At 42.9% G+C, this 22,990-nt stretch overlaps 1 protein-coding gene across 1 annotated transcript in view; it reads left to right on the forward strand.

Moving 5' to 3' along the window:
- The first annotated feature begins 262 nt into the window (after window positions 1-262).
- The window catches only part of CA12 (carbonic anhydrase 12), a 30,024-nt gene continuing 7,296 nt past the window's right edge, over window positions 263-22,990 (forward strand). The window contains exons 1-7 of the mRNA XM_083179738.1: window positions 263-451; window positions 1,340-1,360; window positions 15,170-15,349; window positions 15,444-15,586; window positions 17,334-17,426; window positions 20,626-20,689; window positions 22,279-22,436. Coding sequence (XP_083035864.1) covers window positions 394-451; window positions 1,340-1,360; window positions 15,170-15,349; window positions 15,444-15,586; window positions 17,334-17,426; window positions 20,626-20,689; window positions 22,279-22,436 — 717 coding nt within the window. The 5' untranslated portion in view covers window positions 263-393. The remainder of the gene's footprint in view (window positions 452-1,339; window positions 1,361-15,169; window positions 15,350-15,443; window positions 15,587-17,333; window positions 17,427-20,625; window positions 20,690-22,278; window positions 22,437-22,990) is intronic.

Raw genomic sequence — 22,990 nt, forward strand, 5'->3', positions numbered from 1 at the left:
TTCTGTTAATTAACTTGGCTGTATTTGTATTTATTTATGCTAAAAGAACAGTCGCTGTGAGCGACGCCGACATTTTCAGCATCACAGCAACGTTGGCACTCAAAGGGTTAATATCATACAGAAACCTGTCTCAGACTGTTCATTAACTTTCAGTAGCTCCACTCTCAGGTGTACTCATTCTGCAGCGATGGATGGCAGGTAGAAAGGAGGAAGGAGGGGATAAAGACTCTGCCAGGTAACCAGCTATGATGTGTTATTGGTTAAGGAAGGGTTTGGGCTGAGCCTGACACAGCAGCCAGTTGTATGTAACTGAGAGGTTATTGTGCAGGGGTAGTGTGTGAATGAGGAGAGAGTTGGAATCAGTGGTGCTGTTCTTGTTACTGAAACTCGCAGATGTACAGACTGATCTTCTGCTTACTGACCTTGCCTACAATACAGGCATCCTCTGATGGTAAGACCGTGCTCCATTTATTAGCAAGAAGACTATGCTAAAGTTTCCTCTTACTACTTAATCAGTGCAGATAGACTATAATAAAATCTTCATCTTTCCTTTGCCTGGCTTTATGCCAACCATCGCATATAAAGCATGTGTTGGGTTCGGTGTATGTGAAAGACGTTTACCAAAGTGCATTAGGTATTAGAATGTATGAGTTTTCCTTATACCCCTTTCCCACTGCAGCTTTTAAACTGTAAATTGCAGTTTTTTTAGCCTTTTTAAACGGGTAGAGATGCAGTAGGAAAGCTCCAGGTTGCTTTACCCGTTTAACAAATACTGGTATTTGTTAAATGAGTAAAAAGCAGTGTCCTACCCGTTTTGAGAGCCATTTTTTTTGCCAGTGGGAAAGGCTCTTAAATGGTATATAGGACTCAGGCGGTAGCTATGAGAGCGCAGTGCATATGTAATGAGCGGCTCATTCATATGCACTGTGCTCATCACATATGCACATATAGACCTGAGTCAGGCGGGAATCTCCGAGCGCTGCTCGGAATGATGACGTCCGTGTGGGCTCGGATCTCCGGAATCCGAGTCTGCACATCTCTATAAAATATTTACATATCTAATTTACTTAGAATCTGTACAGACATTGAATTTACACTTACTAAAATGGGATTTCTATTTCACATGGGATGTTGCTATGGGCAACCAATCAGAATCTACTTCCTTATTTAGCACCTTCTATATAAGATAATAGTATCTGGTTGGTTGCCCATAGCAGCATGATGCATGCCATGTGAAATCGAGCTCCTATCTTTGTAAATGTCTATCTGGTAATAGCAGGCAGTTCTACTTCGTGCTGGATGTTTTGCAAAAGTAACTTTTTTTCTCCTCTCTTTGCAGGACCCAGTTGGGCATATTCTGGTAAGGACTGGCTCTGTCACACAATGTGTGTTGAACAGTATGTGTACAAGTATGAGTGTATAAAATAACTTTTCTCTCTCCACGATGTATTGGGAGATTGGCCAAACCTAGCAAGTAAAAATTGAAACTGTCCAAGCTGTTGGCTTTTGCTGACCACCTGACCCAGGCATGGCAGAATGGGGAATTGCCCCAATAGAAGCCCTTTAAGGTGCCCATTCGCGTTACAATAATTGCATGCATTTCAAACTACATCGCATCTTATTGCATGCAATTTGCATGTGATGCAATCTCTGAACCTAGGGCCTTATTCTAGTTCAATCTTTCTGATAAAATCCTTTTTAGATGGACAAAACCATGTGCACTGCAGATGAGGCAGATGTTACTTGTGCAGAGAGAATTAGATTTGGGTGAGTTATTTTGTTTGCAGGGTAAATACTGGCTGAGAATAGTACTATACTACTTGGATAGTAAGTGCAGTTCAATTTATTAAAATACACACATGTATAAAAAAACAACAACCTTAAAAGTAATATTGGTACTTCTTTACTTTCACGGCGCCAGCATGGCGCCGCGCGTCAGTCCCCTTGCGGGGCTCGCTTCGCTTGCCCACGCTGCGGGCTCGCTTCGCTTGCCCACGCTGCGGGCTCGCTTCGCTTGCCCACGCTGCGGGTTTGCCACGCTATTTAAAATCAACTCCATGCCAACATGGATAGTGGAGGTATGAACTATCCATGTTGGCATGGCGTTAACTTCGTTTATTTTACATAGTTTGTGGCGAGCGTAACCCGGAAGTAGCGCGGCGCCATGCTGGCGCCGTGAAAGTAAAGAAGTACCGTAATATTTATATCTATTGATATATGCACCGGTAAAAATGCTAATCCTAATGTAGTATTTTACTGGTGCATACTGTATATCATTAAGGTTTTTGTTTTTTTATACATGTGTGTATTTTAATAAATTGAACTGCACTATCCAAGCGCTCTTTATATATATCTCTATCTCTATCTCTCTATCTCGAAAGTGCACAAGCAATTATTACTATTTTTGTTCGTCCTAAATAATCAGGAGTGTTTAAGGAGAAAAACCTATATTAATTTGGTAGATTAATCTAGTTGTTGCAGTAGATCCTCATTTTATATTTTGCGCCCGATATTTGGTTTCTTTTGTCTCTGTACAACAAACAGGGTATGCTGGGGGTTTAGTGCGGCCGATGTTCTTGCTGCCCCTGGGTGTCTTCTAGGCCCATGGGGGGGGGGGGTGCCACATCCTTTCACTGGAGGTCTAGGCTGGGTGGTCATGCCTGATTGTATTGCTGCCTGTCTCCAGTCAGGGGGGGTGGGGGCCTGCTTCCTTCCTCCGACCACGTCTGGTGTACAGTTTTATATTTTTGTCAATGGATTGCTCTGGTCTCTGATCCCCAAGTTCCCAGCACCTCCTGAAAGTTAGGACTCTAGGTTTTTATACTATTGAAGGCTAAGAAATCTATTTCCAGATAATGGCGATATCTGCAGTCAAACAAGCTGCCCTTCCACCGGAAAATAACGACTATTAAGCCCTCTCCATTATCCAACCCTCCCCTGCGTATAAAACACCCCCTACCTCCCTGGAAGTCATTTACAAGGGACCCTTCATTCAGCTCAGTGCCCCCTTCCACACGTTAGTGTTCTTTCTCCCACCAACTGTGCAGTAAAGGAGTAATTAGCAGAAGTTACTGCTCCAGGTCCTACATGTTGAATGGAAGATAGAGCACCCCCTGCCACCCATGGGACATCAAAGCTGCTGCTGATAGCACCCCCCACCCCTAGGAGGGGAGAATGGGAAAGGGCCCCAGTGCATTGCTTTGCCCAGGGGCCCACACTGCTGTTAAGACGGCCCTGACCACAGCTGTGCACATGCTAGATGATTTGGAAAACGTGGATCATTGGTAGATCCCGAGGAGCCGTTTGGCCAGCCCTGCTTTAGACCATGAAAGCAATTCTCTGGTGTATTTATAAAGGGTTCAGTGTGTGCTGTGCCCACACCACACACCCTGCAAACATTGTATTCAGTACTTCCCCCGAGTCAGCAGTGCTGCAGGAATCGCCACTGCACTATTTCCCCAGAGACCTGTGCATGTAGAGTAGGTCCCCTAGTGCCCAGAGTCTACAGTTCTGCTGGCTAGGGGGAAAGCGGCTTGGATGGGTCCTTCCTCTCTCTAGAAGTACAGTTGCTCGTTTCTATGGGTTACTGCACTTGATAAATATTTCCATAATGGTTACCATAGTTCTAGCAGGTTATTTCCAATTACCAGGGCCGGCGCTACCCACTCAGCAGCTCCTGCAAAGCAGGGAGGCGCCATGCTGAAAAGGCGCTGTCTCCCTCCCTGCTCTGCTAAAGCTGCCTCAGCCCTCACTGCCACTGCCTCCTGCACACCGCCCGCAGTGCCTGTCTGACAGCGGGCGGCAGTATGGAGAGGCTCAGCAGCTCCCTGCACCGCGCACACACTGTCCTCCTCCTGTGACCTGCCCCCTCTTACTCACGGACACTTGCGCTGAGGCATGTAGCGCTGTCTGTGAAAGCCTGGATGACATGTCATGTCTAGATCCGCCCCCTACCCATTGCTCCCTGCACCTGTCAGCTGTCAATCAAATGATGAACAGGCAGCGGCACCGCCTCCCCTTCCTTCCCTCTTCTCAGTGTGCTGTGCCAGTGCCACTGCCATTCCTCAACACTCCACCCCCTCAATCTCCTCCCCTCTTCTTCGATCTCCTCCTTCTCTTCTCGCATCGCACACACATTGCATACATGCCGTGCAATGCGATTTAGCCCATAACGTATGCAATTCTCGCAGTGTGTGTGGGCACCTTTAGTGCCTGCAACATTTTGCGGACACAGCACTGAGATGGTGTATGCATACATGTATATGCACCCGAGATCCTCCATAGGATCGCATTTTGCATACACTCCCACAATCGGGTTGCAGCTTGTTGCAATGGCAATGTGAAAGGGCGCAAAATGTATGGTTTGCAGGAGGGCGCCGGACACCTTAGCACCGGCCCTGCCAATTACCTTATTCTTGCCAGTCTGTTTACCAATAGTTATAACCAGCAACTTCCACAATTGTGTCATGGTATTGTAAAATGTAGCAAATTGGGTTGCCCCCTGGAAAGGTAGGCAAGCCTCCTGCATGCCCAGAGACACATCCCCCTCCTCCGCTGGTCAAATACCGGAATTTGCTGTCCTCAAAGGATGGGGTGGGACTGAAATTAAGCAAATCACGGGGCTTGATGAAGGTATCCTAGGTAAGTAGGATTTAAAACCAGGCTTGTTGGGGTACCCTGAAGACGTATGTATCACTTATGTTAAAGAATTTTTAAAATTCCAAGTTACGTTGTGCTATGAAGCTTTCAAGTTCAATATACGCCTCCCATGGTACTGTATTACATGTTTGTTTGTAATTTACTATATCTATATCACACCTACCAAACATTCCCATGTGAAGAAGATGGTGATTACAGAAAAAAAAAAGTTGGGAGGCATGCATACATACTGCTATAAATACGGACTACCTAATTCATGGCTAAGCAGTTGCCTATACTGTTTTCTATGTGTAGCTTTAAACAAAAGTATGTGCTGCATATACTGTATCTATGTTTGTGAGAACAGTTTCTGTAATAAACTGACTCCCGCATACTGTGTATACAGTACTTGACCTCAGTCATAAAAGTCACTAACATTATGTATTACATGCTCCAGCATTATCATGTATTCTACACAAAGAACCTGGAGTTTAATGTTTAGACTAGGGATGGTCGTTGACCACGATGGCTTATGGCCGATGTTAAATACTTTCACCATCGATGTAGGGAAACCGTCTGGTTCTCCCACATTGATGGCACAGCAGGATTGATGTATGGAATTTTTTTTTTTGAGGGGGGGGGGACATGGAGCATAGATCTGTTCCTAACAACACTGAAGCCCTGTCCCCACGGGCCATTCAGTCAAAGAAAATGGATGACCATCAATAGTTTTAGCTATTGATGGTTATCCATCACCTAGTTTGTGACTATTGATGGCTGGTTGCAATATCGCCATCGATGGCAATCCCTAGTTTAGACTTTCCACCTGGAGGGACTTTTAATAACTATGGCAGACTTTTTAAGAACTGTAATTGAACAGACAGTAGCTTTAAAATACTGTGTTCAGAACAGGTTTTGTTCTGTGTTCATATACTGGAAATATACAGCAAGCTCCAATACTAATAAAAAAAAAACGTGGATCTTCTTTTTTTTATTTTCTTTTAGTAAAACACCACCAATGTGTACAATGTACACAAAACCCACTGTACATGGTTATTAATGTTTTTTTTAATTCGCTGCCGTTGTTTACCAGCTTTAATAGCGTACTTCATGTGGGTTTCTGGTGTTGGTATTTTCTGAAGAAAGTGTCAAGCATAATATTTACTACATGACTATAAAACACCCACATTTACTCTGGTGTAACATTAGTGGAAGTCTGCAAAGAAATTCCCCAGCTGGATTAATACCATAAAGAACTTGTCTGGTTACCAGTCGTTAAAGGTTCATTTACGTACGTTGGGAAAATGGACATAATATTCAGGGTAGATACCCCCTGCACATAGAGCAATGGGGCATATTTCTAAAAAATCTAGTCAAATTTAATTCAAACCACTTAGAAAATTCCCAAAAAATCACTGTGGCAAAAGCAATCTGGCACCCTGTGGGTGGCCAAATGCCAGATTGCACAAAAGTGCTTGCTACTCTATGGGGTGTGTGTGGGCATTAAGAAGTGAATTTACGAAGTAAACTGCTGATTCTCACCATGTTAATGCAGGAAAGCATGGCTTGTTTTAGCTTTGCATAGTATTGTCAGTAAATATTCCCCCTCTTCTACATGCTAAGAAGTGCTTCTGCAAATCGCTGCATAAAGTAGAACAGAACACAACACGGGGAGATAGAAAAACGGCGCAATAATGTACTCAATGTCTTTTTTGGTTGTTGCAGACTTCTCCTTTAGATGTCACTGCAACAATTCTCACAAGGATGTTGGTAACCAGATCCGAACAAGTATTCAAAAAAAAAGAACACAAATGATAATAAATTAATATATATGAAGTCTGTGAGTGTCATTTATTATAAACCACTTTTATGGTGAAAGTGAAAATAAGTTTTTAGATTCCACAGGCGTACCCAGACTCACGTGATATCGTGAAGGTGTTCCTCATATAAAGGAATCTTTGGGACGTCCTCTGGAGGTTCTTTAATTTTTTGATCCGATGTTGAAGGTTTTACACTTGTGCTCAAAAAGAAGTTAAAAGGAGTCTTAGATTCTATTATATTATACACATTCTCTTATTTAACAATAGTCGGTGAATTGAATGGCTTAACGTAGATAGTGAGTCTGTAACAGCGTACCTCATGAGGGGGAACACACGTAAAGGTTTCTTTATTATTGAAGAAAAGAGGGCGTACCCCTACTCACGATGTGGTTGGATGGTTTCAAACATATAAAGGTTTCTTTACATGGATTCCTCCTTGATATGACAAATTTTGTGTCTTATGTGGGTCAAAAAGTTGGGAGTTCCTCACGTGCTCAAAAAAATATAAATAGAAGGTGTCTCATTTATGTGATAGAAATAGGGGATGAACACACACAGAGGTTTCCTTTCGGTACTTATGTAGTATCTGGGCTGCCGATTTTTTGATTGTATGCCTTAAGTTAAGGCATACAATCAGATGCGATATCGCATCGCATCGCATCCGACCATATCGCATGCGATGCGATGACCCGATTTTTCCATAGGATTCAATGTTAAAATGGACTGAGTCCATTTTAACATGGAATTCAATTGGAAAAAGGGGTCCTTTTCATACCCCTACTATCCAAGTGGGCATGGAGTTGGATATAAACCTGTGGCGAGCGTAGCGAGCCACCGAGCCCGAAGCGTGGCGAGCGAACGGTATTATGTGTCCCCTCGCGGGGCTCGCTACGCTCGCCACGCTTCGGGCTCGGTGGCTCGCTACGCTCGCCACAGGTTTATATCCAACTCCATGCCCACTTGGATAGTAGGGGTATGAAAAGGACCCCTTTTTCCCATTGAATTCCATGTTAAAATGGACTCAGTCTATTTTAACATTGAATCCTATGAAAAAATCGGGTCCATCGCATCGCATGCGATATGGTCGGGTGCGATGCGATGCGATGGACCCGATTTCAAAATCGGCAGCCCAGTTACTACATAAGTACCTTCCTTTCTTATAGAAGATGGAGAGGAAAGGAGGGCGTACCCCTACTCACGATGTGATGGGGTAGTTTCAAGCCTATAAAGGTTTCTTTGTGTGGGTTCCACCCTGGTGTAATAAGTGATGTGTCCTGAACGGATCTGGTGTGTAGTATTTAAACCTTGGGCTCCCCGGGTGTGAATTCCAAAAGACAAGAGATATATTTCAGAATACAACTGGATGCATAGATTTATAGCAGCACACCGGTTTTAAAACCGAAGACTGGTAGCGTACCTTACTCACCCCTGTTAACGGGGGAAACACGCTCGTAGCGGTTTCTTTTCCAGTGGGCTTGCTTATGGATATAACCAAAAATGGAGCCAGGAGGCAGATGTAAAAGGGGAGTATCACAATGTTTTTAATCCCGAGTAAATCCTTGTACAAAGTCCCATAAAAAATGGATTTTGGAGGCCAAACCCCACAAATCCAGTCCAAAAATTACCTTACAAAAACAGTCAATACAAAACGTTTAAAAATCTTGATAAAGGTCACAGGGACCGAAACGCGTTGATCTTGCCAGATGAGAGTGAACAGCCACACCACCTTATTTTTTGTATGTATTGATTTTATTCGATTTTTAAACGTTTTGTATTGACTGTTTTTGTAAGGTAATTTTTGGACTGGATTTGTGGGGTTTGGCCTCCAAAATCCATTTTTTATGGGACTTTGTACAAGGATTTACTCGGGATTAAAAACATTGTGATACTCCCTTTTTACATCTGCCTCCTGGCTCCATTTTTGGTTATATCCATAAGCAAGCCCACTGGAAAAGAAACCGCTACGAGCATGTTTCCCCTGTTAACAGGGGTGAGTAAGGTACACTACCAGTCTTCGGTTTTAAAACCGGTGTGCTGCTATAAATCTATGCATCCAGTTGTATTCTGAAATATATCTCTTGTCTTTTGGAATTCACACCCGGGGAGCCCAAGGTTTAAATACTACACACCAGATCCGTTCAGGACACATCACTTATTACACCAGGGTGGAACCCACACAAAGAAACCTTTATAGGCTTGAAACTACCCCATCACATCGTGAGTAGGGGTACGCCCTCCTTTCCTCTCCATCTTCTATAAGAAAGGAAACCTCTGTGTGTGTTCATCCCCTATTTCTATCACATAAATGAGACACCTTCTATTTATATTTTTTTGAGCACGTGAGGAACTCCCAACTTTTGGACCCACATAAGACACAAAATTTGTCACATCAAGGAGGAATCCATGTAAAGAAACCTTTATATGTTTGAAACCATCCAACTACATCGTGAGTAGGGGTACGCCCTCTTTTCTTCAATAATAAAGAAACCTTTACGTGTGTTCCCCCTCAGTTTAAATACGTAAGTGAGGTACGCTGTTACAGACTCACTATCTACATTAAGCCATTCCATTCACCGACTATTGTTAAATAAGAGAATGTGTATAAATAAGACTCCTTTTAACTTCTTTTTGAGCACAAGTGTAAAACCTTCAACATCGGATCAAAGAATTAAAGAACCTCCAGAGGATGTCCCAAAGATACCTTTATATGAGAAACACCTTCACGATATCACGTGAGTCTGGGTACGCCTGTGGAATCTAAAAACTTATTTTCACCTTCACCATAAAAGTGGTTTATAATAAATGACACTCACAGACTTCATATATATTAATTTATTATCATTTGTGTTCTTTTTTTTTTTTGAATACTTGTTCGGATCTGGTTACCAACATCCATGTGAGAATTGTTGCAGTGACATCTAAAGGAGAAGTCTGCAACAACCAAAAAAGACATTGAGTACATTATTGCGCCGTTTTTCGATCTCCCCGTGTTGTGTTCTGTTGTATGTTTTGTGAAGTTAGGGTGTAACTTCTGGGGATTGTGAGATTAGGCAGCATTGCGCCACGTATTATCTGTCATCCATCTTTTTGCACGCTGCATAAAGTGGTTACCATAGGAGGAGAGGTGCAGGACCGAGCCAGGGTGAGTGGGAGTGTATCTGGAGCACCCGATGGATGGCACACACCCCCCCCCCATATATATATATATATATATATATATATATATATTTATTATACTTTTTTTTTTTTCTATGAGAGACCATCAACAATTGGACATGTTATTCCTCAGCAAACTGACCACTTATTAAAACCTTATTGCACAACTACATTGAATAAAACCTCAACCATCAAATTCAGTATTGTCGTATGATGTTAAAAAAAAATAGCTTGGAATTGGCTTTGCTAAGCAATTTTGAATTGGGGCACTCTAGGACAGTGGTTCCCAACCTGGGGTACTAGTACCCTTGGGGGTACTCTACAGACCAGTTGGGGGTACTTGAAAATAAAATTGGTAATGGCGGAAGATGAAAAAAAGTATTTTGATGACAGAAGACGACCCATTGCCATGGAGAAGAACCAAGTTGTGTCACCTATGCTGCCCTCAGACATCAGCGATCATCTGCCCTGCACTGACACGGATGGAAGAAGCAGTGGCATTAATCCTACAGGTGTAAGTGGGAACCCTGGAGACAGTACACAACCAGCGGCCAGAGACGGAAGGGCACGATTCCTGTCCGCTACTCCTTAATAGAAGGACATGCATAAGGATAGGCATACTGCTCACTTCCACTCCACTCATAAGTACTGTCTATATTTTAAATTGAGAGGAGGGGTACTCATCAATGAAAAGCCGAATCAAGGGGTACGGGAGAGAAAAAAGGTTGGGAACCACTGCTCTAGGATATCAGCTTTTTTTATGGCACCATTAGTCTAAAAGTTTTTTTTTATTGTTACATAAATTTGATTACATGGTGTTATTTGTGTTGTGGTGGACATTTGGTCCTAATTCATCATGAATTGTAGTTTTGTGAGTAAACTCAAAACTACAACTCCGTACACTAGTATGTGGGGGAGTTGCCCAGCACAGGGCAAAGCGTCAGGGATGCCGGTCCTTCCATATGATGCGATTGCAAAACTTTCTATAGGGTAGCCATGTGCTTTTGGTCACTGCGTGCAATTACAATGTCACTCAGCCTGTCCAGCAAACGGTCCAGACTGCCCCACCCCCCCTCATCACCCACCCAATGCTGCATCGCTGATACCCCGCCCCACCCCCCTCCCATGGCCATAGACTGTGGTCAAGTTCTCCCAAATGCAACCGCAGTGTAAGGGCTGATTAGTGATTTCTGCACTTCTATAACCCAAGCTGAATCGTTCTCATTGTCCATATGTATATTCTGATTACAGCCACCAGCAGTACTTTTTAATCTGTAATCATTTGTATTCCAAAAGTAAATATTAGCAGTGGGGCAACAAACCAGGGTGACTGCTCGCCCAGGCACTTAGAGCCCAACGTGTGGCATCGTTTATAGACAAAATGAAAGATGACCAGGGCACGCTTAGATTTAAACCGGGCCGGTGCAAGGCACCGGAGCGTCCCAGGCGAGTCGGGGTGGGGGCGCCCCGGTGCCGGGGGGAGGGAGTGGGGGGGTGGTACCTGTGTAAAAAAAAATGGCTGCCCCGGCGTCCCTGCAGTGCTGGGGCGGTCAGGGGTGTCCGTGCCGTAGGGGTACCTGCGGCGCCGTCATGTGTATAAAGCTGGCTGCGGCCAGCGGGGTCCCTGTAGTGAATAGCAAATAACTAGCGCTTCCCGCGCCGCCGCCTTAGGCAAATGCCTAGAGCTGCCTAGTGGTGGCGCCGGCCCTGGATTTAGAACTTCAGAAAGAGCCGCCTGTTTTAATCAGTATTACTCTGCCTTTTATCATCCTGAATAACTCCCCAATTAACTCAGACCATTTTGCTTCTTCGCTTGAATCTATGGCTTACCTTAGGAGCTCTATATGCATCCAAGTAAGGAGACACCATATAAAGTGTTAATGAAGTGGTACATGTGCCCCTCTGTACTGCATGCCATCTCGGCCTCTATATCCCCTCTTGTTGGAGATGCAGAAGTGCTACTGGCACAATGCTCCACGTGTGGGACTGCCCTGCACTTAAAACCTACTGGGTAGATATAATAGCAACCTCACAAGAGATTCGGAAGGCCCCTGTACCCACTGACCCAGCCTTTTGGCTGATCAACCATTTGACTATGACACTGTGGGCCCAAAAGACCTTGTTACGACATCTAGCTAACGCTGCCCGGGCAGTGATTCCTTCAATGTGGAAGATGCTCTCCTCAACTCAAAAGACAAACTAGCGGACTTTTGTGATGGTCTGGATCCCCTGGCTAGAGTACAAATCCTCAGAGGCTTATAAAAACTTTGTTTTTAGACCTTGGAGTTGTAGCAATTTCATCATAAAGGAACTGCCACTTGGCTGTTAGCAATTTCATTCTTGGACATTCATTCTTGGTCACCCTTACCCCCCTTCTCTCTTATAACTGCCCTTTTCTTTCATACCCCTTCTCTCTACCCTCCTTTTCTTCTTAGTTTTATAAGGATCCGGACTATTTGTCTACAGCAAAAAGATAGACAACCATTAGTTCGACATGCAAAAAGGTCGACACTACCATTAAGTCGACAGTCAAAAGGTCGACATGGCTTTTTGCACTGTTTTTTGAGCCGACATGTGCCGACAGGCGGTATTTCATGCCCTACCATCCACTAGGGGAGGTGTGAGAATATAATAGTGTGCCCGAAGCATGGCGAGCGATGCGAGGGGCTGCGGTTAACTTCAAACTGTGTCCGTGTCGACATTTGGGTCAGTCGACCTTTTGACTTTCGACCATTTTCCGTGTTGACCTTTTTGCTTGTCGAACTAATGGTGTCGACCTAATGGTTGTCTATCTTTTTGCTGTAGATCCCTTGTCCCAGTTCTGTTTTATATGTTGAGGATTATCTTAATATACAGTAATAGTTTATCCAATTATCCAGGTCTCTGAGACTACTGGTAGTTTATTCAGAACTAGACTGGTAATTTACTGTTAATACATTCACACTTTACTGTATAGACATGTTGTAATGTTTATTTGATTATACTCAATAAAACAGAATATACAAAATTGATCCTGGATCACTAACACCAGGAATCCCTGCAAGAGCTTCGCTGCACCCCAGGGTGTCTAAACTGAGGATGATAGTTGAAGTAATTGGTTGCTGTTAACACTTGATCCCCCTACTAGAAGAGTCTCTCAACCTTACACCACCTCAATAGTGTTAAATAGCGCCCCAGTTCACGTTATTCTATGATAGACTGAATTTATCATAGAATACCGTGAACTGGAGTGCTTTTTAACACTATTGAGGTGAATATATATATATATATATATATATATATATATATTTATTTCAGGTTTACAAAACCATTATCCCATTTCCTGCAACATAATCTAACAACCAATCAAGCATCACCATTTAATAGGAACAATGCTCTGACCAGTCCCATTCAGCTCGGCATCCGTTAGCATAGAAATGGTCCTTAATGAGTTTAAGAGTATTTGTGTTTCACTATGCCTGCCTATTGTAGGAATTCCAGCATTTACAAAACAAACCTTTGGACTTTACAGGGAAGAAAAGTAACATTTCTTTTATATACTGCAACATACGAAGACTTCAACCATTGCATTTATAGATCATCAGTACAGGTGAAGGCCGCAATGTGCCGTAAATATGTCACCTGCTCAAGCACATTACAGAGAGGATATATATATATATATATATATATATATATATATATATATATAAAATTCTATGCTAACGGATGCCGAGCTGAATGGGACTGGTCAGAGCATTGTTCCTATTAAATGGTGATGCTTGATTGGTTGTTAGATTATGTTGCAGGAAATGGGATAATGGTTTTGTAAACCTGAAATCATGTTCTAGAAATGCATATTTATCCAGATTACAGGACCAGAGCCAGCCTAACCAATATTCACATTACGCCACCCCGCAGCAGTGCTTCTTATTCACATAATGCCACACATTACACCCTGACCTCACACTGCAGATATTGAAGGTTGGGCTGGCTTCAGGGAGTCAATCAGTGCAAGATCAGCCTGCCAAAGGTCGATGGGTGTAGGACAGTGGTTCCCAACCCTGGTCCTCAAGTACCCCCAACAGTGCACGTTTTCCAGGTCTCCACAATGTTTCTGAAAAATGTGTGTACCTGCTGGGCGACCTGGAAAACGTGCACTGTTGGGGGTACTTGAGGACCAGGGTTGGGAACTACTTTTGTAGGAGATGCTGCAGCTGGGTGTGTACAACAGCCCTCCACCAAGACCAATGAGCTTTTTTGTTTTTGTTCTTGGCCGCACCTAACCCCACAGTTTCTGCTTCCCACTCTGATGATCAGTGCTACAGCCCCCCCCCCCCCCCCATAGATCGAATAAAGCACTAAAAAAAGAGGGTGTGGTTTTGTGACATTCCCATCTCTCTAGGGGGCATGCTGTAATGCCCTTTATACATAGGTTTATACATAGACAAGGCCCCTTTACACATAAGTAATGCCTTATATGCAGGGGTGTTTTAACAGAGGAGGAGGCCCATGTGCAGTCTTGGTGTCAGGATAGCTGTCTCGGGCTAAAGTGCATGAATGGCTGCTGCTTTCCCCTGCGACCGCTCCCATGCTACCATGAGCAAACACATTACACCTGACACTGGCATTTTAAGACACTGCACTTAGCGGTGGTGTCCATCCCAGTCAGTGTATTGGCATTGGATAAGAGTGGGCAAGTGGTATAAAAAGGCCTGCAAACCACCGCTGCCTGCTGTCAATTTGCCCTAATCTTCCAGTAGTTCCCCACAGGCATTTGTCTAGTTGTCCACTGCCCAGGGTTGGCTCTGTATAGGACCATGCTTGAGTTGCCTATGGGCACTTACATAGAAATATTTTGTAATCAAAAGTCCAAAGAATTTAATTGTATGCCCCTACCACCTGAAGTTTCTTACAGGACACGTCTGATGGCTTGCTTACATTGCTTCTACCTGTTCCCCAGGTTACAGGACTCGCTATAAAGCATTTGGGAACAAGCCATACACTTGTCTGATTTTTTTTTTACCTTTGCTTCAAAGTGTAACTTGTTTGGTATTTCCTAAGTGATACTAGATCTTTATCTGGCCCCAGGTTTGATAGGCTGATAAAGCAGAAACCTGCCACTAATTACACATCTGCAGTTACGCTTACAAAGAGGAAGCCCTTGTTAAGCTTTGCTGTTCCTGACAGTGAGCCTCGGCATAGGACACTGAGGCCTTTGTCATTCTCCATACAAAGGGGTTACTCCTTCACTATCTGGCAATTACAAATACTCCTTTCAATTACTAACCAGGAAATCATTCTACATATTGTATCTGTTAGGTCTGTGGAGTCCAATAAATCTTTTTTTTATTTTTATTTTTTGTTTCATACAATTGTGCAAATGAGGACTTTTGTTTTTGTTTTGGTTTTAGGATGCATTGTATCACTGTACTGAATAAATACATTCCTTGTAGGGTGCATAGTGAATATGCTGTCCATCTTGGTTGTTCTTGGGAGATGACTGAAAAACCTACCTTACTGTTAATCGTCCTTTAAAATATTACTCCGTTATCTAACATTTGAATCTTCTCCCTTAGGTCATGATGGTGAGAACAGCTGGCCAATAAAATATAGCTTCTGTGGAGGTGTATACCAATCACCACTTGATTTCTATGGTAGCATACTGCAGTATGATTCCTCCCTGCAGCCCATCCGACTGTATGGGTATAATGTTTCCAACACCGACTCTTTCACTATAAGCAACAATGGCCATACAGGTACACAAATACAAACCTGCTCACCTCCTCTAGGTTCAGAATTAAACTGGACCGTAATAAACTTATCTATGTGTGTGTTATTTCTTTATCTTAGTATCAGTGACTCTACTTCCAAGTATGTACATGGAGATCCCACCTTTCCGCTATGTTGCTTCAAAACTTCACTTTCACTGGGGTAACCTGGCCAGTCCCACAGGGTCAGAACATTGCGTTGGGGGCAAGAGGTTTGCTGCTGAGGTAATGTATACTCCAAATAGTTAATCTTTTTTGTGTGTCCATTTATTTGCAGAGTCTTTATACTGTAGATTTGGCAAGTACAGTAAATACCAAATTCTAAGGAGTACAAGACATGAGGTTTTTTATTTTACAATTCAAAATATCGTCAATCCATTCTATTGGTGCATACTGGCATGTGCATTGGTAATGCTCATTAGTAGCTCCTGGCTTTGGTAAATATACAATAATCCACAGTAATTAGACATAAATTAAAGAAATGCATGCATTGGACGGGGTATGGGTCATTAGATCGCCAGTCAAAAGGTCAACCACTATTTGTCAAAAGGTATGGCATGGCAACGGGTGGACACCATTTTTCCTGTGTGTTAACATGGGCACCACAGAAGTGTGCCACGTTCCCTCGCATGGCTCTCTGTGCTCCCTCTATGCCCAATGGGATAGTAAAGTATGAACAAGTTGGTTTAAAAAAACAAAAATCATGAAAAACTCATGTTTACCTTTTGTCCATGTCCAACTTTTGTTGTCCTAATGATCGCATACCTGTTGAGTGGAGCCAGAAAGGTTAGAAAAATGTTTAATCAGAAAAGAATCCAATAAGCCAAAGTCCAAGAACTAGAACAAGTAGTGCGTCAGATCTTAGATATTCTGAGATAGTAGAGGACCAATACAAGAGCAGCACCAAGGCTCAAACTGAGAAACGGCAGGCGTCTACTTGGTGTGTTTATTTGTCTGTGGGTAGAGTTGCGTATACACGCAGTTGTGCATTAGACAAGTGTTGGCTTGAGCCTTGGGGTTTAGCGCAGGACTGACAGTGATGGGCCAGAGGTTAGCCGTTAGATGTAGATATCTGGTATTCAGTAGGTATACTGTAGATGGCTTCTAGGCTTAAACCATGATCTATAGGAAGAGTAGTGTTACCCATTACTCCTAATAGATCTATAATACTAAGACTTTGCTGATGAAAAAATCCATTCATGATCATATTTATCACATTACCTTGTGTGATCGGGTAGGCATGGCATCCATTGAGTGTAAAGGCAGGACTCAAAACATCAGACAGCATTTCGGCACTCCAGTGCTTTGTTTAATACACCATTAGCACCAGCAAGTATCAATGCTGTCTGGGGAGACTGAAATCTAAATGTACAGGGTTACAGCCCATACACACTAAAAGATTATCTTTCCAATCTTGCTGGTTGGAATGAAAATCTGGGTACAAAATACAATCGACCGTTTGCTCCCAAATGCTGGAAAAGGGACAAAAGCAGGCATAAAGGCCCATACACACTAGAAGATATTGGCATCAATCTTATTCAGAAAGGGGCTTCTGAATTATATTGATGGCAATATCTTCTAGTGTGTATGGTCAATCTGCCAATATTGCTCATGCCATTTGTTCCCCCCAAAAAATCCAGATTTTCATTCCAACCAGCCAGATTGGTAAGGTTAATCTTCTTGCGTGTATGGGCCTTTAGCTGATCAGGCTAGTTAGGGGATTTCCCAGACCTCATGTATGTATCTAGTGGGTCTGTGGCACTGGAGGTAATTATTGGCTGGATTTATTTTTGTTTTATTCTGTGGTTTTAAAAAAATAATCCAAGTTGAGTTAAGGTCGTGGTTAATGGTTGACATATTAATTCCCCCCCTCTTGTATTATACCTGCTAGATTATGAAACCATCCTATGTATCAAATTATATTTATCCAAATAGACTTTACGTGTATTCTAACATGTAACATTTCTTCCAGCTGCATATTGTGCATTATAACACGAAGTATGCAGACATCAATGTAGCAATGCAGGCTGCAGACGGTCTGGCTGTGCTGGGAATTCTCATAGAGGTAAGACACAGTGCACGCTTGTTGTGGTGATGTGAATGTATAGATGGTTTCTAGAGAGGTAGAACTAATTTATTTACATAATGCTGTCTGTGTGTTGTATCCCCTAACTACAAATCTAGCATAATACTTAAGCAAATGGCTATGGACGTATGCATCCTGCAAGCACATATACCCAATCTTGTATACAGTAGATGCAGGCAGCTAATGCTCACATGGCTCTAACTCTCCCCCAGGAAAGTCCTGCTACCTCCAGACGTAACTCATTTCACTCAGCAGTTCTCAGCTATCCCAAGGCAACATACAGACCATTCCTATGGTACAATGTTGGATAGATAACGTCACACTTTAGATTACTGCACCTAATCCCTCTCTGCTTTCCATCAGACTCCACTGCCTCTCCTCAGTCACTGCTATCTCCTCCTCCATTAATATTGCATCTGAGCACCCATTTCAGTACTTGTGTAATATCTGGGCGCCCGATTTTTTTTTCCATTGTATTACATAGCATTGCATGCAATATAGTGGCATACAATTCATGCGATTTTTCATTGTAAAGACCCGATTTTTTTAATTGTATAGTCACCCATGGGTGATTTCATACCCCCACTATCCAACTACGCATGGAGTTGATTTTATATAGTGTGGCGAGCCCGAAGCGTGGCGAGCGGACGCAGAATACATGTAAAGTAATCCGCGTCCCCTCGCTGCGCTCGCCACGCTTCGGGCTCAGTGGCTCGCTGCGCTCTCCACACTATATAAAATCAACTCCATGCGTAGTTGGATAGAGGGGGTATGAAATTACCAATGGGTGACTATACAATGAAAAATCGCATCGCATGCCTTAAGTAGTGGCATACGATGAAAAAATCGGGCGCCCAGATAATACACAAGTACCCCCATTTCAGTCTGCTTCTACTTCATAGCTGTATTTCCTGGCATCTGGGATCAAATGCTGGAATGTCATTTGTTTCCATCCATTACCAGATTTTCATACTAATCGGCCAATTGGCTGGTTGATTGGGCAGATGTTAAGGTGAATGTTCTTCTTTACACTACGCTCTCAGTCATTACATAGGAACATTACCTCCATTCACATATGTCATGATGATCCAAACATAGGCGCTATGGGCCTTACTCTGGTCCGCTTGCAGTTTTGCCGTCGTTCGCACATGGACCGATGTTTTGTTAGTGTGCATATGTCGGGTGTGTGCACCCATGGCGAACACTCCGTTTGCCAGGTGCACGCACCCAACACAGCGGGCAGGGGATGGAGAGGGGTGTTGCTATGCAGTTGCTTGGCCTCAATGCCTCTGCATGTCTGAGTATGGTCAGCCTTGCAGTCGCAGATGCACTTTCATCCACTGCGGTGACATCACAGTTTGAGCAATCCCAAATGCAGTGGTTTCCAAACTTGTGCCCAATTGAAGAGATTCACAACTAGTAGATCATTAAAGTCTTTCAACAGCAAGTGATTTCTTCAGATAAATACTTGATTTGCTGCTAATCACGGTGCCCTTGCACCAGGGACAAATATCAAATTGGTATGCCTCCTCCATTGGTGACATACTATTGATTTGCTGCTAAATATCAGACGTTACAAAGGACCAAACCTAAAAGGATGTCTGAAGCCCTTAAGTATGGCCAACTCTGCAGGAATACCTGATGCTCCTGTGTGAGTGATGCTGACTGACTTAAAGACTTAAGGTGCCTATACACGTTACAATTATTGTATACAGTATCACATCTCGGTTTTGCAATGAGATCTAGTACTGCACATACTTTTTGTACTAGATCTCATCGCAAAACCGAGATGTGATGAGATGCGATACTGTATCCAATATTGTATACAATAATTGTAACGTGTATGGGCACCTTTACTGTACTTCCCACTGGAAGATGGGATCTGTTGGTATCTGCAGTAGCTGTTACTGGGTAATTTCCTTGACTACCTTCGGGAGGCATCGAAATACTGCTGGCATACAGGTGACACTGATACCTGCTCCAACTATTCATCCCGCAGCTGATGTGACTTGTACTTACTTTCACCAAAATTGCAACAAAAATATATAAACAAATTGTCTACCCATAGCAGCAATTAAAGAATATTCACCTCAGAAAATTTGAGGACACTGAAGTTCCTGACATGCTATATGGTATAGAGGGGAAGGGGCTTCAACTTTCAGAGGCCAGTTGCAGCTCACATGTTCCACACATACATGAAAGAAATCCATTATTTAATGTACAGCGTGAACACAACTATGGTCCTGCTTTATAGAAAGAGTTGACTAAATGGTTTCCAAAATTTTCTACACTAAAAGCAATTTTAATTTTCCTGTTCTGCCTCTAACTATTACTGTATGTCTGTACCTCCTGGCTTTACACAAGCATGAAGTCTTTCTCCTAGAGGCTGTTCTGCTACCAGGAACTGAACCATATTCTGTGCTGTGCCCAGCAGTCGCTATTACAAAACTGATACATGTGGACATGGGACTGTCTTCATAGGATGAGAAAACGCATACATTCTCCAATCAATGAGAGTAGATTACTGTTGAGGCGTAATGGATGAGGAGCAGTTTACCTTCCAAAGCCCGTACTCTTGGTGTCTTATGTCTTGGCATGTGTTGATGGTGACTCGCTGGGCAGTTGTTTTATGCAGCCAGGAACAGTTTGAAATGCAGATAAATAAATATTAGATTTTGAGTCTGTTTGTCTGAATATCTGTTATGTGAACTAAGGATGTTTTCTCTCCAAAAAATGGTTTTATTGGCCAAGATTACTTCATTACAGTATTTAAAATGATCCTAGAGGAGATCATATTTTTGATGCTCAATTTAATCATGTATAGAGGAGACATGGCTTTCTCTGAATCAGAATGTGAAGGAGTGGTGTCCAGGCTTTCAGTGTGAGAAATGTGTACATGTTACAAGAGTCTTCATGGCCTGGTCTCCAATGTAAAATACCGCAAATCACAGCAGTAAGAAGCAGGGTACAGGGCCTAATGATGACTCAATTCACTGTGATCTATGTCATCAGGCCTCCTTACCCTCTACAGTGGGACATATGAGGATGGCTACTCTACTGGAAGTCCTATCGAGTCCCAAGTGCTGTATGGATGGCTGACTCTTTCCACCAATGACTGAAAAACATGTTTCTACAGTCTTTACAGGTTGTGGTTTTTTTTTTTTTTTTTACATTGCAGATTGGCTCTTTCAATCCTACATATGACCAAATCTTTTCTCATCTTAAAAATATCAAATACAAAGGTAAGTGTGTGTGTGTGCATGTCTCTCTAGGATGGCTTATTGTTACTAACTAATGTAATTGATACATAATATACTTTTTAGCATTTAAAATGCCCTGTAGTGACCATGATGTGGAAAAAGCTATTCCGTAGTGTGTATAATGCTGAACGCCATACCATCTGAGCGCTAAACATCATTGTGTTTGCATACAGCTGAAAATTGCAGTCATCCTTTTTATACAGGCATTCCCATCCTCAGGACACACTACTGTGCAGGTTTTAATGATTTACCCCCTGATACTATGCTGCACATTGATACCACTGCCATCAATATGGCCGCTACCACCGGCACCCATCTATGTCCTGATGACCCCTCTCCCCACCTGATTCATACACCTCAGCTGAGAATCGACTTCTGCAGCGCTGCCGGTCTTCCGGGCTTCCTCCTTCTGTGACCAGGGGGGCGGGGGGGGGTACTAATTACCCGGGCCCAGGCTTGCTGGAGGGGCCCCGCAGGGACCCTGGTCCGACCCATCTCTTCCACCTCTGTCCCTCCCGGGTAGCAACAGCAGCACACACTTCTACAGCATGTGCTGTGCTGACAGCAAGTTCAGCATGAGTGTCTCACTGACAGTGTGAGAGGTCATGCTGAGTCTGCTGTCGGCACAGCAAATGCTGTAGGGGTGCGCTTCTGCTGAGATTAGTTTTAAGTTTTCTTTCACCCTCCTCTAAACATTTTAAGGGCATGACCTAGGTGTGGGAGGTGCCCACTTAGGCCACACCACCAAAATTTTACCGGACCCAGCATTCCTCTCGACTGCCCTGTCTGTGCCCTCCCCCCCCCTCCCCCAGTGCTGCAAATTGAGCTGCTGCTTTGCAGCATGACTTTACTGCACTGGAGGTCACAGAAGCAGCAGGGAACACTGAAGACCGGCTGCCCTCTTAAGAGCACCGATCACCGGTCCCTGGGGAGGTATGGATTTTTTTCTAATTGATCTATTGTATACACTGATCAGCTGAAGTTGGCATTATTATCACAGGGCTCACTGAAATATATATATATATATATATTTTTATATTCTCTCATAATACATATGGGAAATGTTATCTGGTTACTAAAAAAAAACAAGCAAAAAAAAGAAGGCTTAAAGGGTTTGGATCAGTTTTTCATGAAAATTGCTTCAAAATCCCCTTAATGCATTCATTTTTCACATTATTTTAGTGAAAACAGTGTTAATAAATCCCATAGTGAGTCATGAGGACAGAAGCTAGGAATTCCTGCTCGGACAGCATTGCTAACCTCTAACCAAATTTACTGATATAGAGTAATTTCAACTATAATTAATGAGTTGTGAACTAACTAACTAAGGTTGGACTCTTCCTTGCGGACCACGTGGTAACTTGGCATGATGATTTACACATTAATAAAAAGTCAGTTGGAAACCCTTCAGTCCCATTCTACAAAATAAGAAAGTTTTGAATCCACAGATACAGAGCACTCCATAAGAAATGCTAAACCAAATATCAGAATGATCTGATTTTCACTGTGCTATGTAAATATTGCTAGTACACTTGATGACACAATCTGTCATTTTGTTAATTTCTCTATAGGTCAACAGGCTCAGATTCCAGGGTTTAATGTCCAGCATCTTGTTCCTAAGAGCTTAGATGAATATTATCGCTATGAAGGTTCTCTTACTACCCCACCATGCTATCCCAGCGTCTTATGGTCTGTTTTCAAGAATCCTGTTTTTATTTCAGAGGAGCAGGTAATGTGATTCCAACCACATGATTGTTTCCCATGTAATCATATACACTAGTGTTGCAAAATTGTGTTTAGCCCTAGAAATCTGGTTAAAGATGCCCACACATGATGCGTTTTGGGCTTGCAATGCGAGGTCCCGCGTGCATCACCTCACATAGTACAAAAAGTATGTGCTGCACATACTTTTTGGACTAGATTGCATTGCATCTAGTTAAAAATGCATGGTGCATATCCTACAGTGTAGGGGCAGCTTAATTGTGATTCTGATCTATTTTTTTGCTGATAGAAAAATCATCGGACACTTATGAATTAAATCTACATGTGCAAAACTATACCATGTGACTTCAATCGTAGTTCTGATTTGCACATGACTTATCAAAAAATAAAAGTTATCAAAAGTAACAGAATGGAGCCCCCCTTACCCACTCCAACCTACCAGAAATCCCCAACCAAGGCCCTTTATTCTGGTTCACTCTCAAAGGGAAACAGAGGGATAACAGTTCCTACAGATGGAACATTAGAGCTGCTCCTGGCAATAGAATCACCATCACCAAGACG

This window comes from Crinia signifera, chromosome 4 (genome assembly GCF_055691185.1).
Source record: "Crinia signifera chromosome 4, ASM5569118v1, whole genome shotgun sequence".
NCBI classification, from domain to species: domain Eukaryota; kingdom Metazoa; phylum Chordata; class Amphibia; order Anura; family Myobatrachidae; genus Crinia; species Crinia signifera.